Genomic DNA, 14304 nt, shown 5'->3' on the forward strand with positions numbered 1-14304 from the left:
CACTGTTAAACTCGGTTTTCCTTCACTAGGTTTCACCTTTAAACCAAAGTTTTTGTTTCAATTTGAGGTAAGAAAAATGGAGTTTCCAATATTCAGTCAGAGGTAGTTTTAAATAAAAACACAGATTTCAACACAACCATATTTTTCATTTCGATGCACAAAGACTGAGGAGTAACGGCCATCATTCCTCTGATCTCAATAGGAGGCTCCTTCTTTTGAGACTAGAGGAGTATTTCACACAGGTGAGAAAGAAGGAGAAAAATAGACGCAGAGTGGAGACAAGAGGATTGTATGCCGGCAGTGGGAGTAGGATGATATAGGAAAAAATCTTTGGAATGAAGGAAGGTACATCTCTATAGATGGAGGAAGAAAAACAAGAGCGTTGGCAAGGAGCATAGATACAAATAAAACCACCTCCCTGGCCAGGCCTGACAAGCTGCAGACTTTTAAATCAATACAAAAGCAGGATATCAACTTGTATCCTTAAGGGATAAACTATAACATATAGCTTTATGTTGACGGCAGGCTTTCATTTCCAGCCTCAAACTGTGTTAATCAAGATGTAATCTACATAAAAACTGCCACATTGATCCTTCAGTAGCCATCACTTGCAATCACGCTGCCTGACTGAGAATCTAAAAGCTCTTTGTTCTGTTATTTTACATGTTCTTCACTTTGTAGCAGCTTTTAACTGTCAGAGTTAAGATCCTTATCTCATCAGCTGCAACACAGCCCACCCGCTAAACCTGATGTAGGCCTAAGGCTGTAGGCTGTACCATTTCTTGCCGTCATTGAGGGGATACCATACATGTTTGGACATTTTCGACCCTCTATGATTCTTGGACTTCTGTCAATTGCTCTCAAAGAGGGAGAACATGTCAAACTAAGGCTTTTCGTAGTTTTCAGACTACAAGTCGCTCTGAAGTATAAGTCGCAGCAGCGAAAAAATGCATCATAAAGAAGAACAAAATTATATTTAAAAAAGAAGGCAAATCATAACAATAGATAACAGTAATAGTACGCTTCACTACTGTATCCAATTGATGCTTATTTAGGAGTAATCTAGTATATTGTTGCAGCATATGAACAATTATTCCAAAAACCATAGCATAAAGAACATGCTAACAAGTCAACTAAACTCTTTATCAGTTCAAATCACTAAATCTGTTTAATTCCTCATCCTCTGAGTCAGTTTGGAACAATTCAGCCAAGCTTGGCGTAAGACTGAGCGGTGCTTCTTCTTCTGCAATGCTGTCAGTAGAGGGTACTAATACACACACCTACATCATTTATTCTTTTTTTTTCACACAGTCACTCTTTTTTTTTTGCACTTAACACTGGTGATATGCATTTCTTTGCACATATCAAGAACACTATCACTTCAGTACAGCCGTACGGAACTCCTACAACTAAACACCGGAGAACATCACTTGTCAGCCGAGTACCTCTTCCCCCCGGAGATCGCCAGACCATCCCCCGGTACACTCACAACAGAAGGCCGGAGAAGGAGACGCTGCGAGCGCAGACAGAAGAGAGGCAAGAGAGCGGGGTATGGCTAAAGGCTAACCCGTTTAAACCGCCGCTTCCTACCATCTTTCTCTCCAATGTGCGATCAATCCGGAATAAGATGGATGAGATACGACTGCCGACAGCTAAACAAAGGACTTTTATAGTTCTTTTCATGTTTAGTCCTTGCTGTGTTGCCTTTTGTACTGATGCTGCACTTTGGTTATTTATGTATTTATTGGGTATTTATTTGGTGAATTGAACCGAGGGGCTGTTGCTGATGCTCCAAACGTATTTTTGTTGTTTCACTGACAATGATGACAAATAAATCTTCTTGAAAATACTGTACTGCTATTCTGACAATGAAGCAAACAGGCAAAGAATCACATAATGTTAGCTTAAGGTACTTCTTCATGTCTAAAGAAGAAAACCACAGATATCCAGAGACAGAAAAAACATTAACTACATATCTGTCATTGAGCTGAACAATAAAGACATTACGCACCTGGGCTACTGATCAATTGCTCTCTCATGGTGACAAACAGCAAGAATGAATGAATGAACTCCCTCTCTGATATTTGCTCCACAAAACATGGTGGCTGTCTAGACATAAATCCTAGGTAAATATCTATATCCCGCCCAAAAGGCCTTCTTTCTGGAGCCCCCACATGAGGCTTCTGCTTCTACAGCCAGAAAATCTCTGTTGAAACAAAGTGAAGAGGGAACATGTCTTTTGGCAGTGCCAGCCAGTAAATAAAGGGAAATAAGGCACGTTCTAACACGGCCGGCAATACACACTGCCATCAACAGATGATTACATCAGCCAAAACACACTGCTTTGAACACCCTGACCTGATTGAAGAAACATGCATTACTTTCAATGTTTGTCTCTCATTTTAATAATCAAATGTCAACAAAGGGAAGTGCTTGTGTTTCTTGGGTCTGTGACAAAACTCCAAAAAAGCACAAAGTAAATAACACAGAACTGTGCAAATGTCCACTGATGGATAGTCAGTGTTTTCTGAGGTTTAACAAGTCCCATGGAAAACTCACACAGGAAGAAAAGCAGATCCCTGGCTGCAAAGCTGGAATTGTTTTCTATGTGCGTGCGCCTGCGAGTTACCCCTGACAATCAGTGTTCTTAAAAAGCCTGGAAAATTAGCTTGCTGCTCTCTCAACTGCATCCCAAATAGAAGATTATTCTACTAAAAGTGCATCACCTAAAATAAAAACCAATGTTGTGAGGCAAATTGAATTGTCATCTTGTGAAAAAATGAATGCAACTCACAAAAAAGGCTCTGCACAAAGAGGAAAAACATGCAACATCTGGAATGCAGCGCGCAAATTTTGAAAAATAAACACCGCAGTCTGCAGACAAAGCCCATTGTGAGAGTGAGATGATAAGCACGCACTCAGGAGGGATCATTATGTGGCAACTAGGCATGTGTTTAACACTAACAAGACTCTTGTTAATCGACAAAAGCTTCAAATGGGAGCTCAGAGGAACAACAATTGGCTTCACAGGGTGATCCGTCATGCAAATAATCTAGAGCCCTGCCAGAACCTTAGTGGAGCAGAAATGCACAAGTTTAAAAGCTGATTACAACAGTTGAGTGAACGCTGAGAAGCTTTTTACACTCCTTAGATCCTCTTCTAGTTCTTCTGTGTGCTTTTTAGCATATTTGAATGACTTCATACTTTCTTTGGTCTCAACCAATCTGGAGTCAAACTTTCAGTTCCTTTAAGAGATGGGACTTTAATCGCTATTGAGATAGTAAGACTTTGGGGCTCATTAAAAACAAATGGAAAGCTTCAAACGTTGAAAGCCTTTGTGCTCTTTAAGAAGCAATAACCTCAGCATACTTTCAGCTATAAACATAATTCAAACTTTTACAGCTTCAGCAGACATGTGGCTTTTTCCCTTGTACTTGGTTTTGTAAAAGTTCTTTGTTGTTTTTAAATAAAAACACTTTTAGTTTAATAAAAAAATAATTTAAAAAATCCTTTTTGGTCAAAAAAATAATTTCCTTTAGTCAAAATCATTCCTTTAAAAGAAAAAAATTGCCATTATCAGTAATTTGTTGTATTGCTAGGCAGTTTTGGAGATCGTTGTTGAATTTAACAATATTTGGTTATTGTTGTTTTTTTTCCAGCAACTTTAAAAGTTATCTAATCAACAATTTAACTTAGCAGCTTCTGCTGTTAATATTGGGTATTTGCACTGCAAAGTTTTAGCATTTGTTTCAGAATTTTGAATGTTATTTAATCCCTATGCACATTACAGCATCTTGAGTCAACAGCTCAAGCTGAATTTTCACAGAAAAATGCAATTTTCTGGCATGTTCTTACCCTTGACACGGTGAGGGGCATGCTGAAGTCCTTGCCTCCCTGCAGCCTGAAGCCCCATGGCGCTGGGCCATTGAGGGTAACAGTGTACAAGTTCATAGCCTTGAGGAAGAGGGAACACAAGGAAAAGTCTAAATTAGTCAGAAAGCCAGGAAAAGGGATCCGAGTCCATATATTCTTTCCTACTACTGCCTTTTCCTGACACGTTCCACACAGACAAGCAATTTTGACTGTTTTTCTTCATGACATACTAAACATGGAGGTTTATAATCCAACTAAACTCAAGTCTGCTAGATTTTATTCCAGTGGTTTGCATCTCGTAAAACAGTGATGCAAATCGATTCATATTTCTCTAATGGTGCTAACGGGTAAAAAAAAAAACTAATGTTCCAGCCTTAGAAGGGAAAAAAAGAAGGCAATAAAATCCCAGGGCTGCATCTACATGATAGGACATTCCTGCTTATATCAACACACTTTGGGGAGCTGCACACCAACAACACTTAGAGACAGAAGAAGAAAAATCAACTCAACTGTTGTTGAAATGTAATAAAACGCCGTCTTTTTAGTTCATTTTTACAACTGTACAAGAAGACCTTACAAACAGGAATTCAACAGCAGACAGACACCTCACAAGAAAGTCCTTTTACATGAGCGTGTCGACGTCACCAGCTCTCACCGTGACCTGACCGCTGACCTTTGTGCTCCTGCTCGAGCACTTGCTCCTCCTCTCGTTGGATCTTACCAGCTCCAATCCTTCCTAATGATAACACCGCTTCCCAGCGCTCAGACCTACCTTACCCTCGAGGGCCGGCTTGTAGCCCAAACCTGAGAGAAAGACGGGGAGTCAGCGAAGCCGGGCGAGCAGAAAGTACCCCCCTGATGCTGCGTGCGACACAGACAAGTCCTAGCCTCTGCTCTCTCCTCAGAGGCTATATAAGGAATGTAAAACTACACCAAACTATTTCAGCCCAACACCCACATGAGTCACAGGGGAGGGGGGGCACTTGGAAGGAGAGAGGTAACGTCAACTACCCCTTCATTTTGACAAAGAGTCAAAACATAAGTCATTTTCATTTCTGTATCCTTCTTTTCTTTCAAGAATCACACTTGGGAACAGAAAAAACCTTCTAGCACTGTAGTTTCTCTGGTACGAAGCACAACAAACCCATTTTATTATCCACTTCTTTAAAATTACATAGAATAATTAAGCTTAAGACCCAAAAACTAATGTAAAAACATCCCACTTCTGCCAAAAAGAGGACATAACTAATAAAATATCTTCCCAACTAAACCAAATATGAGTTCTTTTGTGTTTTTTATCGTTTGAAATTGATATTTTCCTTTTGCAAAAGCAAATTAATCCTCCGTTCATAAAGTTAAAGAGACAGTTTAGAGGATTAAAAGAAACATACAGTTTAACAGCAACAATAAATCAAAAGTGTTGGAATCCTCAGATGATGAACTACCTTTTTAAATACCAATTCTGTACCAATTCATTCAACTAAGTCAGCAGGCTGAGTCAACTCATTTCACCGTTTTTTCTAATTTACTGTCAGTCTACTTTATAGGAAACTTATGCTATTCTTTAAGGATTAAAAAAATACACTAACCATCTAACACTGTATAGACACAGTTACGAGCTTATATCGAAAGCTTTTACGTGATTTTAATAGGAGGGGTAATTGAAGAGCATGCTGGGAACTCTTAAGACAGCAGCTAGACGTTTGCACAGAGAAGCAAGTAAGCTAACCGGACGGGGCAGTCCAAAATATCTGCTCCAACTCAAACGTTAGTGCTGCTACAATTTGATTTAATTCAAAAAGGCAAGTTAAGAACAAACAATTAGAACAGAAAAACAGCCGGAGGAGAAGCCAACTAAAAAAAAGTTGTATTGAAGTTAAAATAGCACTCATAAACTGAAGAACTGTGTCTCATAAACATACCTCTACCTCCTTGTATCCGCTAGACACCACAAGACGGGGAGTAGAATTTAAAAAATATTATATCCCCAAAAATTATCTACTTTTTGGGACTTCCTCTCGGCGTCAGGAAGCCGTTGAAGATCCCCCCCTTGAGCAGCATATGCATTCTCCTAAAAAAAAAAATCTTTTACGGCGTGACACGTCACAAGTCACGTGGGAGGTGCTACACTGATATCTGCGACCGCGCCATTCGGTGCCAAAGCGAGCCTAGTTTCTCTGCAAATTACGTCTTTGACAAAAAAAACTGAAATGCTTGGGCTACAACCAGAAGGCAACAGGGAGAGTGGAGGGGGCGTGATGTTTGTTTGTCAGAGGAAACGCATGCTAAAAGAGCATGTCATGGCAATTTTCATTAAGTGATAAGGACACAAAGAAAGTGGGACAGATAACAAATTAGGATTACAAACTAACTTTTATACTTAACCATTGTGCTATATCTTACATTGACGTGTTCTCCCTACCATGATATATGGGAGAGGATTTCATGTAATCCAATGGACACCGGTGAAGATCACAAATCATTGAAGAAAAAGGATTCCACGTACTGTCTTGTGGGGTCCAGATGACCCCACTCCCAACGTTAAAGTGCCTTGGATAACACAAGCGTTTAAAAGTAAACAATATGGTTATATTTTTTGATTTAGAATACATTTTGATTTTTAAAGATGTATTTTGTTTTAGAACAGAAGAAAAACACAAATAAAACCCTAACCCTAAGTTTTGGTGACTGTTCTATGGTAAGACTTTTTTAAACCAAATTAAAAAAAAAACGTTTATATGTATTTTCAACTCCCTTTTTCTTTGTTTCTCCCTCTCTGCTTTTAGTTCTCAGTTTTTTGTTTCAATTAAGTTTTCGCTGCTGAGCTGATAAACTGATCCAAATTTGACCCCATACTATTTTACTGCCAGAAAATATATACTAAATGTAATAAAGGCCCCTATAGATAAATTAAAATCATGGAAAGATGACTTATCACTAAATATTAATGAAAACGATTGGACAAGGGGATGTTGTAGTAACAGTCGACTGAGAATACTACAATTTAACCCTTGTGCTATCTTAGATGACCCCATCCTTACATTGATGTGTTCTCCCTACCATGACAAAGGTGGATAAAGGTGGAAAGCTTTCATGTAATCCATGGACGCCAGTGAAGATCACAAATCATTGAAGAAAAAAGGTTCAGAGCACTGTCTAGTGGGTCTAGATGACCCAACTCCCAATGTCAAAGTGCCTGGGATAGCACAAGGGTTAAATGGTTAATGCGTTTGTATACTACACAAGTGCAACTAAATAAATATAATAATAACATACCAGATGTTTGTGCAAAATGTGGATTTAAAGGCACATTGAAGCATTGCATGTGGGAGTGTCACTAAATACAAATCTTTTTGGAAGAAGTTAAAATTACAATAGAAAAAATAAGCTCGAAACAATCCTGTGGATGTCTCTGTGTCTATTTTAAATACACCTGACAGGCAGCCTTTGATAATAATAATAATAATAATAATAATAATAATAATAATAATAATAATTGATACTTTATTTATCCCACAATGGGGAAATTCTTCCCTGCATTTTGATGGGTAAAAAAAAAGTAAAAAAGTTACTTAAAAAAAAGTAACTTGGTTTACTTTTAACAGCAGCACATCATAGACACCACATGCTAGTTTCTTTCAAAATAAAATACACCCTGTGCCAAATAAGATTCTCCTGCTGCAGCAGATTGAATCGAATTAGAAAATGCAATAAAGCCAAACATGTTTTTTTTAACTATCATTTGCCTTCATCTTTTTTTTCTCCTGTTACTTCTGATTAAACAGGGCAACATTTGTGTAGAATCCAGTTTTAAAAAAGAAACCTACTCATGAAAAAGGCAAACTTTTAACAACTTTGCCTCCTAACACCAACTAGACTCTGATTTGCAGCAGAAGTCAATAATATGTGCCTCAAGCGTATTCTAAAACTAACCAGCTCTGACACTAGATTAAACCTTTAACCGAAAACCTGCGAAAGAGGGTCTAAGGGCAGGGATGCCCAGTTTAGTTTAGTCTGTTTAGTTAGTTCAGTTTAGAATTTTCCCATTGAATTCTATGTACTCATGATCCTTTTGATTTTAGCCCACGAAGCCCATTGAGACGACTGTTTTCAGAATCAGAAATACTTTATTGATCCCACACGTGGGAAATTTGTGCAATTTGTGTGATCATAAAAGAAAATAGAATTATATAAAAACAAAATAAATATAAACAAATAAGGTGGTGTAAATTTAAAAAACTATTTACAAACATTACAGGCAAAAATGTGGGCTATACAAATAAAATTGAATTGAACCATCGTTTTGCTCAGTTATCTGACATGTTGAAAATCTAAACATAATTGACATTACTTAAGTAAACAAATTTAACCAAAACTGCAAAACCATTCAAACTGCCTTTTTGGTCAATTCCATGTATCGCCAGCAGATGGAGACAAACTCCAACAAACGTGGGAGCTCCGGGTTGCTGCCGTTGTTCTATCATGACAGTATTGGAGAAATCATGAATCACCACCGTAGGCCTTAGCTTGAAGCCTTTTGTTATTGTTTGTTACATACGGTTTATTTGCTTATTGTGGTTTAAGCAGTGTCTTGCCAAGATTAGTTGGTGGCTCAGTCACTACTTCAATCCAGATTTTCAATCCTGTAGAACTCCGGTATAGTTTTTTTTTTTTAAAGCTTGCTGAAGCTACCGGGCTTGCTTTGTTAAACTAACTTGCACTTTTTTTGTAAAAGATGGCTGACAACGGAGCACACCCGACTGAAGAGGACCCGGCTGCAGCTTTTCTGGCCCAACAAGAGAGTGAGATAGCGGGGATTGAAAATGATAATGACGGGTTTGGGGCGCTGGAAGACGCGGACAGTGTCCAGGCGTCTCACCCGCAGACCGTAAACTATGGTAAGTTGATGTCTGAGCTAATGCTAACATTAGCTAGCATTCAAACGTACTATTTATCTGGTTTGTTGAGCAAATAATTGCAGCGATTTTGATAAACTGGCCAACAAATCACCCCATTCATATGAAGCGCAATCACAATTTTATGAAACAATGAACAAGTTTAAAGTTTGTAATAGTTGAATTGCTTTTTCTCCAAAAATGAACACAACTACTAACGTTAGCTTTGTAGCTTTGCTAGCAGATGCAAAATGGTTTGTTTTTCAAACCGGAGACAGTTAGTTAGCCATAATTCAGTTTAACATCCACCTGTTTATGTCAACATATGTCAAATGTAATTAAAAACTGTGATAACTTTCAACAAATGTGTCGAACATGTTGTTTAAGCTAATTTAAATGACATCTTCTTAGCACTGCTACTATACTCTTGACGTGTAATGTCAATTTCTGTAACCTCTCAAAGTTTTTGTCCAATTTTCCATAAAACATTTAGGCTTATTAATGTCATAAACCCGTCCATCATTTGTAACTTGAATAGAAAAATATATTTGTTTAAAAAAGAGACTAAATAAGTGTAGAATCAATGTGTATAACTACTACCTCATCAGATGCTTCCCTGGCTTTTGTTTAAACTTGAACATTTTTCTTTTTATAAGTCTGTGGAGCAAAGATGAAATCAGTGCCCAGACAGGTACTGCTTCATTCCTGATGTCTCAACCGTTTCAAGAAGTTGATACTGAAGCTAACACTCAGTTCAGTCTAGAGCGGGCTGAAGAAAGGAGCGACTTCCAAGGAGACGGCTTTCATTCAAATCTTGATTCATTTCTTTTCCCATCATGTTAGAAGGCTTTGAAGAGGAAATCGCTGCAGTAAATGGAGAAATATTTCAGGTGAGCTGAAGTCTTTCTGTCTTATAAAAGGCCCGTCTCTTTGTATCGTCAAACAGCTGTCGTATTTTTGGATGACAAGATTCCCGCACATAAAGTCATGAATTCTTAGAATTTAAGATTTGGTTTCATCATGAATGATCCTTGATGTGCTGTGTGCGATTAAGCAAATGCTTCGCTTTGTTCTTAAAGGAGTCCAATGGCCCAACTGACAGCTATGCAGCCATCGCCCAGGTGGATATTCAGAGACAAGAACCGGAAAGTTTACGCAAGTGGAGGGAGGAACAGAAGGCCCGCCTTGAAGCATTAGGTCAGTATGAGTTGTTAGAACTTGTACGAAAATTACAGTTTCAACACAGTTTTACTCTTCTATCATATAGCTTTTTTTTAAATTATTATTATAATTTTTTTCTCACCAAACTAGACTCAGCCTCTAAGGCAGCAGAGGTAGAGTGGAGGGAGAAGGCCAAGAAGGAGCTGGAAGACTGGCATTTACACCAGAATGAGCAGATGGAGAAGAATAAAGCCAACAACAGGTGAGGGTCGGTCCCTTCCTCTGCTGACGTGCAAACAGGTTACGCCTGTTAATGAAACTTTACTTAACACTAAAGCTTTCCATTTTATAACCAAAAGATGTTCAGAAAAACGCTGTTGTTCTCAGATGAAATGATCCTTAGAATGAATCTGTGGTCATAGACTCTTAGAATCAGTTAAACATGAATTACTTTTTTGTTTAATGTACAGAACTGGATTTTTATTTTGATCTATATACACCCACAAAAACTGCATCAAGTGTTCCTCATCTTGTCCCAAGTTAACCTTTTCTTCTCTCACAATTTCCAACAGACTCTGTCCATCTCTGGCACGGTATCATTCTGCATCTGTAGCTCAATTATTGTGCTTTGTTTGTTTTTTGTTTTTCCCCTCAAAGCACTGACCGACAGTTTTCTGATGAGATATTAATACCAAGAAACAAACACAGGAAGCTGCTGGAGTTGAAAGAATGCAAACAGCAGAAAGGACATGTTCCTTGTTATACTACGGCTCTTTGAAACAGACATTTGCGATTGTGAAAATTTGAATTCTAATTACATGTTTTAATATTGAGCTATATGAAAAACCTCCTCATCAGAGCTCGTGTCAGTTCTTCAAAATCACCCCCCTAACTTTTCTCTCACTCTAACTGCTCTCCCCTCCCTCTCTTCCTGCCTTCTTGCCTGCCCGTGTGCTAGGATTGCTGACAAGGCTTTCTACAAACAGCCCAACTCTGATGTTATAGGCCTTGTGTAGGTTTAGAACCCTTCTGCTTTTAATATTGTCTGCTCTAGCCTCTCAAGTTACCTTATGCATGCCCTCACCTTATATTTCTTAGACTTAGGTAGTGTTTCTTGCATTTTTTATTTGACTATTGTTGAAACTAGCGAGTGTTTTTGTACGGAATAAGGATGATGGCTTTTTTTTTTTTCTATCTAATGTGTGTGGTTGACCGTAAAAATGCATGTTTTCATATCTTTTTACATTTAGAGTGAGTGAGTTTTGTGTGCTTCACATTTAAATACATAAATGTAATCCTGCAAGGTCTTATTTTTTATCTTCCGTCTTTGGCTTTCAGAGCATCGGAAGAGGCTTTCCTGGCAGAAACTGACAGCGACGCGCCGGGGTCTGAGTGGGAGCGGGTAGCCCGTCTCTGCGACTTCAACCCAAAAACCAACAAGCAGGCGAAGGACGTGTCTCGGATGCGCTCGGTCCTCATCTCTCTCAAACAGACGCCTCTGGTTCGCTAGAGCAAATCCAGTCCGTTCTCTGCCTTTGTTTATTTTTAACCTCACATCTGCATTAAGAGAAATTTGTATTTCTCATGAAACAAATCCTGTTACCTTTTTAAAACGTCCTGCCTTTTATGTCTTCTACTGTATTCTAATAGTATATTTAACCTGGCACTTAAGAGATATGATATACTGTTACATTATCCTTTAAATGGTCAATTTGATAACTATTTAACTAAAAAAACATTTCTTTTTCTCCATTTAACCTTTCAAATGACTTCAATGCATGTCAAGTATACACAGACTACAGATTGTAACCACTTTTTTCTCCACCATAAACCACTTTGGTAGCCAAACAAGATTAATCGCCACATATTTTAAAAAAGACACACATTTCATTCACAAATATAAGCTTGTGGCCTTTCTGATCCAGCTTTTAATTCACTAGAAGTATTCAACCAGATGTTTCCAGTTGAAAATTCAACAAAATTTGAGAGAATAAGTTGTTTTTATTTATATATTTATCCTAAACAAATTTGCCACAGACTTGTTTTGAAAATATTGGATCATTTTCTTTTACATTTTGTTACTCATCTACTTAAAAGTGCATTTTCCTTTCTTACTTAGCCCAACATTTTGGGTTTTTTTGGTAGTTAAAGTGTAAGTTTTAGCAGTGACATCTATACATCACTTCACAAGTTGCCTGTTTGGACATAATGAATATTAAAGCAACGATTGTCTAAAAGGGAATTGGAAAAAAATAAAAACCTTTTGTTCACCCGACTGTCTTCAATATTTTCCCGGTATTTAATAATTCCTCACAGACATGGAATTCCTTATCACACTTTATTATGGTAATGTCTAGAGGAGTTATTCACATTCAAAGTAAGTCTGGCAACACCACAATATGTAGTTTAATGCCAAACTTAAGGCAAATTTCAATCTGGGTAGTTTTAACATCCCAACTCAACATTGTGTTGAGTTTTATGCCACTAAACATTTTATAATCAGACAGATTCAAAGTTTGCTTTAAAACCCAAAGCGTATTTTCACTGTTTCAATCATTTCAGGAACCTCACTGCTACAGCAGTGATGTTAATCCCAGTTTGCTCACTTATTGGGATTAAAAGAGAAACCCATTTGCTTCAGGTTTCAAGCAAAACATGTTCAAACTTTTTAATATAGAAGGTTTTTACAAAATACGACTCTGAACCCGTTTGTTCAGTTGGCTTTAAGGTTACATTTCGCCGGTCTGGCCCATCCTCACGGCTTGGGTTTCACAGCTGTGGCAAAGACGCCCACGATGATGGCAACAACAGTGAAGCCCTGGGCAAAGATGCGTCCCCTCATCAGCAACTGGGATTGTCTGGTCTTTCCTTGGTGGAAAGCGCGGAGGCCGTACATCAGGGCTCCTGCTGTTCCCAAACAGCCTGGAGGAGATGACAGACACAAACAATGACTAAGGGAAAATTGCCTTTAGGATGACATGCAGTTAATGGGAGCTGAGCATGCTGGTGAGGGTGGAATGACAGAAACTACATAAATAAAAGTTGATCTTATTTTGAAATCTCATGAATTTAAATGGACATCACAATTACTTAAACATTAAGTTCACCTAGTCCTTTCCGAAAATGTACAATTTATCGACTTTTTATTCCAACAATATTAACCCCTAATATAAAGATCACAACACTAAAGGGACACCATTTATTAGTGCACTTGTAGTTGTATAATTTCCGTGTGCAGTGAGTGTGTTCTCCTTGTGTAACTCACCTATGGGGACGAAAGGGTTCTCCTTGGTTTTCCTGATGAATTTCTCTTTGAAAGTTTCATCCTTGATTTTCGGGGAAGGGAAGAAGCCTTCAATGACAGGAGGTTGCGAAAGGTCAAAAGGCATGGGCCCAGACGGCGGTGCCGGAGACTGCGGCGCCGCTTGTGTCGATGCAGCCACCATACTTGCATCGACTGCTTTGACGCACCCCTTCCGGTTACACATTTCCGTAGTTTCAAAATAAAAGTTTTGCCTTTCTAGAAAGGTGAAACATGTTTGTGCTCAATTAAAAGAATATTTAAAAATAAACAAACATGCAGCTTTTTTTAATGTATCCAGATTTTTTTGGCTGATTCGACACAATTGGCGTTACCATTAAACTGGTTTTAAAAAGCTATTTATTTTATTATATTTGGACTTTTGTAAAACTTTCAAAATGGTATAAAGCAACAAATACATTTAATTTTGTTTTGCAAAAACCTTTTAATAGTTAATAATGAAAATAAATTCCGTTTTTATAAGAAAAAAACAATATTTTGCATACATCCACAGAAAAGCTGGAAAAAAATGCATAAATCATAATACAAATACATAAAAGAAAATGTTTTTTTTCTTGTCTACTTTGAAACTTTCTAATTTCAGCAACTTGTCGTAAAAAAACCGGGGGAATGTAAACAGCCGTTTTAATAGCTTAAGTTTAAAAAAATTATGGGATGTTAAACACCACTATTGCATTTTTTTTTGGAAAACTTTAGAAATGGTATCACTAGAAATTCTTAGTGATACATTCACATTTTCAGACTTACAAATTTAAAAATGAGTTTATAGTTTGTAGAAAGAATGATCCTAGGATGTCATTGCAATGTATCACCACTATGTGGCAGTGTTGTGTAACATGTTGCTAAGAAAACATCTTAATCCTTGTGCTTTCTTTTTTTTCCAACTTTATTGAACAAAGTGTTAACATACAAAATCCAGCATAAAAACCCTTGTGCTATCTTAGATGACCCCACCCTTACTTTGACGTGTTTCCCTACCATGACAAAGGTGGATAAAGGTGGAAAGATTTCATGTAATCCATGGACACCAGTGAAGATCACAAATCATTGAAG

General features: G+C 37.8%; 3 protein-coding genes across 28 annotated transcripts in view; 1 reads left to right on the plus strand and 2 right to left on the minus strand.

The window, feature by feature from the left end:
• The window catches only part of pdlim7 (PDZ and LIM domain 7), a 39313-nt gene extending 29920 nt beyond the window's left edge, over positions 1-9393 (minus strand). For 4 of the 21 annotated variants that reach the window (XM_078954324.1, XM_020706679.3, XM_078954333.1 and 1 more), the window contains exons 1-2: positions 5796-6088; positions 3856-3954 (exon numbers count right to left, since the gene is read on the minus strand). In XM_078954324.1, coding sequence (XP_078810450.1) covers positions 3856-3951 — 96 coding nt within the window. In that variant the 5' untranslated portion in view covers positions 3952-3954; positions 5796-6088. Of the gene's footprint in view, positions 1-3855; positions 3955-4383; positions 4832-5795; positions 6089-9368 lie in introns of those variants that run through there. The other 17 variants (XM_078954319.1, XM_078954334.1, XM_078954329.1 and 14 more) reach the window with 12 other exon arrangements.
• Positions 8296-12204, plus strand: cltb (clathrin, light chain B). 6 transcript variants are annotated; one of them, XM_004073380.4, is made up of 7 exons: positions 8323-8529; positions 8609-8771; positions 9612-9658; positions 9848-9965; positions 10080-10191; positions 10502-10522; positions 11268-12204. In XM_004073380.4, exons 2-7 carry the CDS (start codon positions 8609-8611, stop codon positions 11437-11439), a joined length of 633 nt encoding a protein of 210 aa, XP_004073428.1. In that variant the 5' UTR covers positions 8323-8529; the 3' UTR covers positions 11440-12204. The 6 variants fall into 6 exon arrangements, with proteins under 6 accessions (XP_004073426.1, XP_004073428.1, XP_011478633.1 ...); XM_011480331.3 differs by lacking the exon at positions 10502-10522 and adding an exon at positions 10888-10941; XM_011480334.4 differs by having other exon boundaries at positions 9615-9658.
• A 49-nt stretch (positions 12205-12253) lies between these two features.
• On the minus strand, positions 12254-13411 carry higd2a (HIG1 hypoxia inducible domain family, member 2A). The gene is made up of 2 exons (XM_004073382.2): positions 13195-13411; positions 12254-12851 (listed from the first exon to the last, which is right to left on the minus strand). Exons 1-2 carry the CDS (start codon positions 13373-13375, stop codon positions 12685-12687), a joined length of 348 nt encoding a protein of 115 aa, XP_004073430.2. The 5' UTR covers positions 13376-13411; the 3' UTR covers positions 12254-12684.
• Positions 13412-14304: the final 893 nt, after the last annotated feature.

This window comes from Oryzias latipes, chromosome 10 (genome assembly GCF_053564925.1).
Source record: "Oryzias latipes strain Hd-rR chromosome 10, Olatipes_Hd-rR_3.1".
Classification (NCBI taxonomy): domain Eukaryota; kingdom Metazoa; phylum Chordata; class Actinopteri; order Beloniformes; family Adrianichthyidae; genus Oryzias; species Oryzias latipes.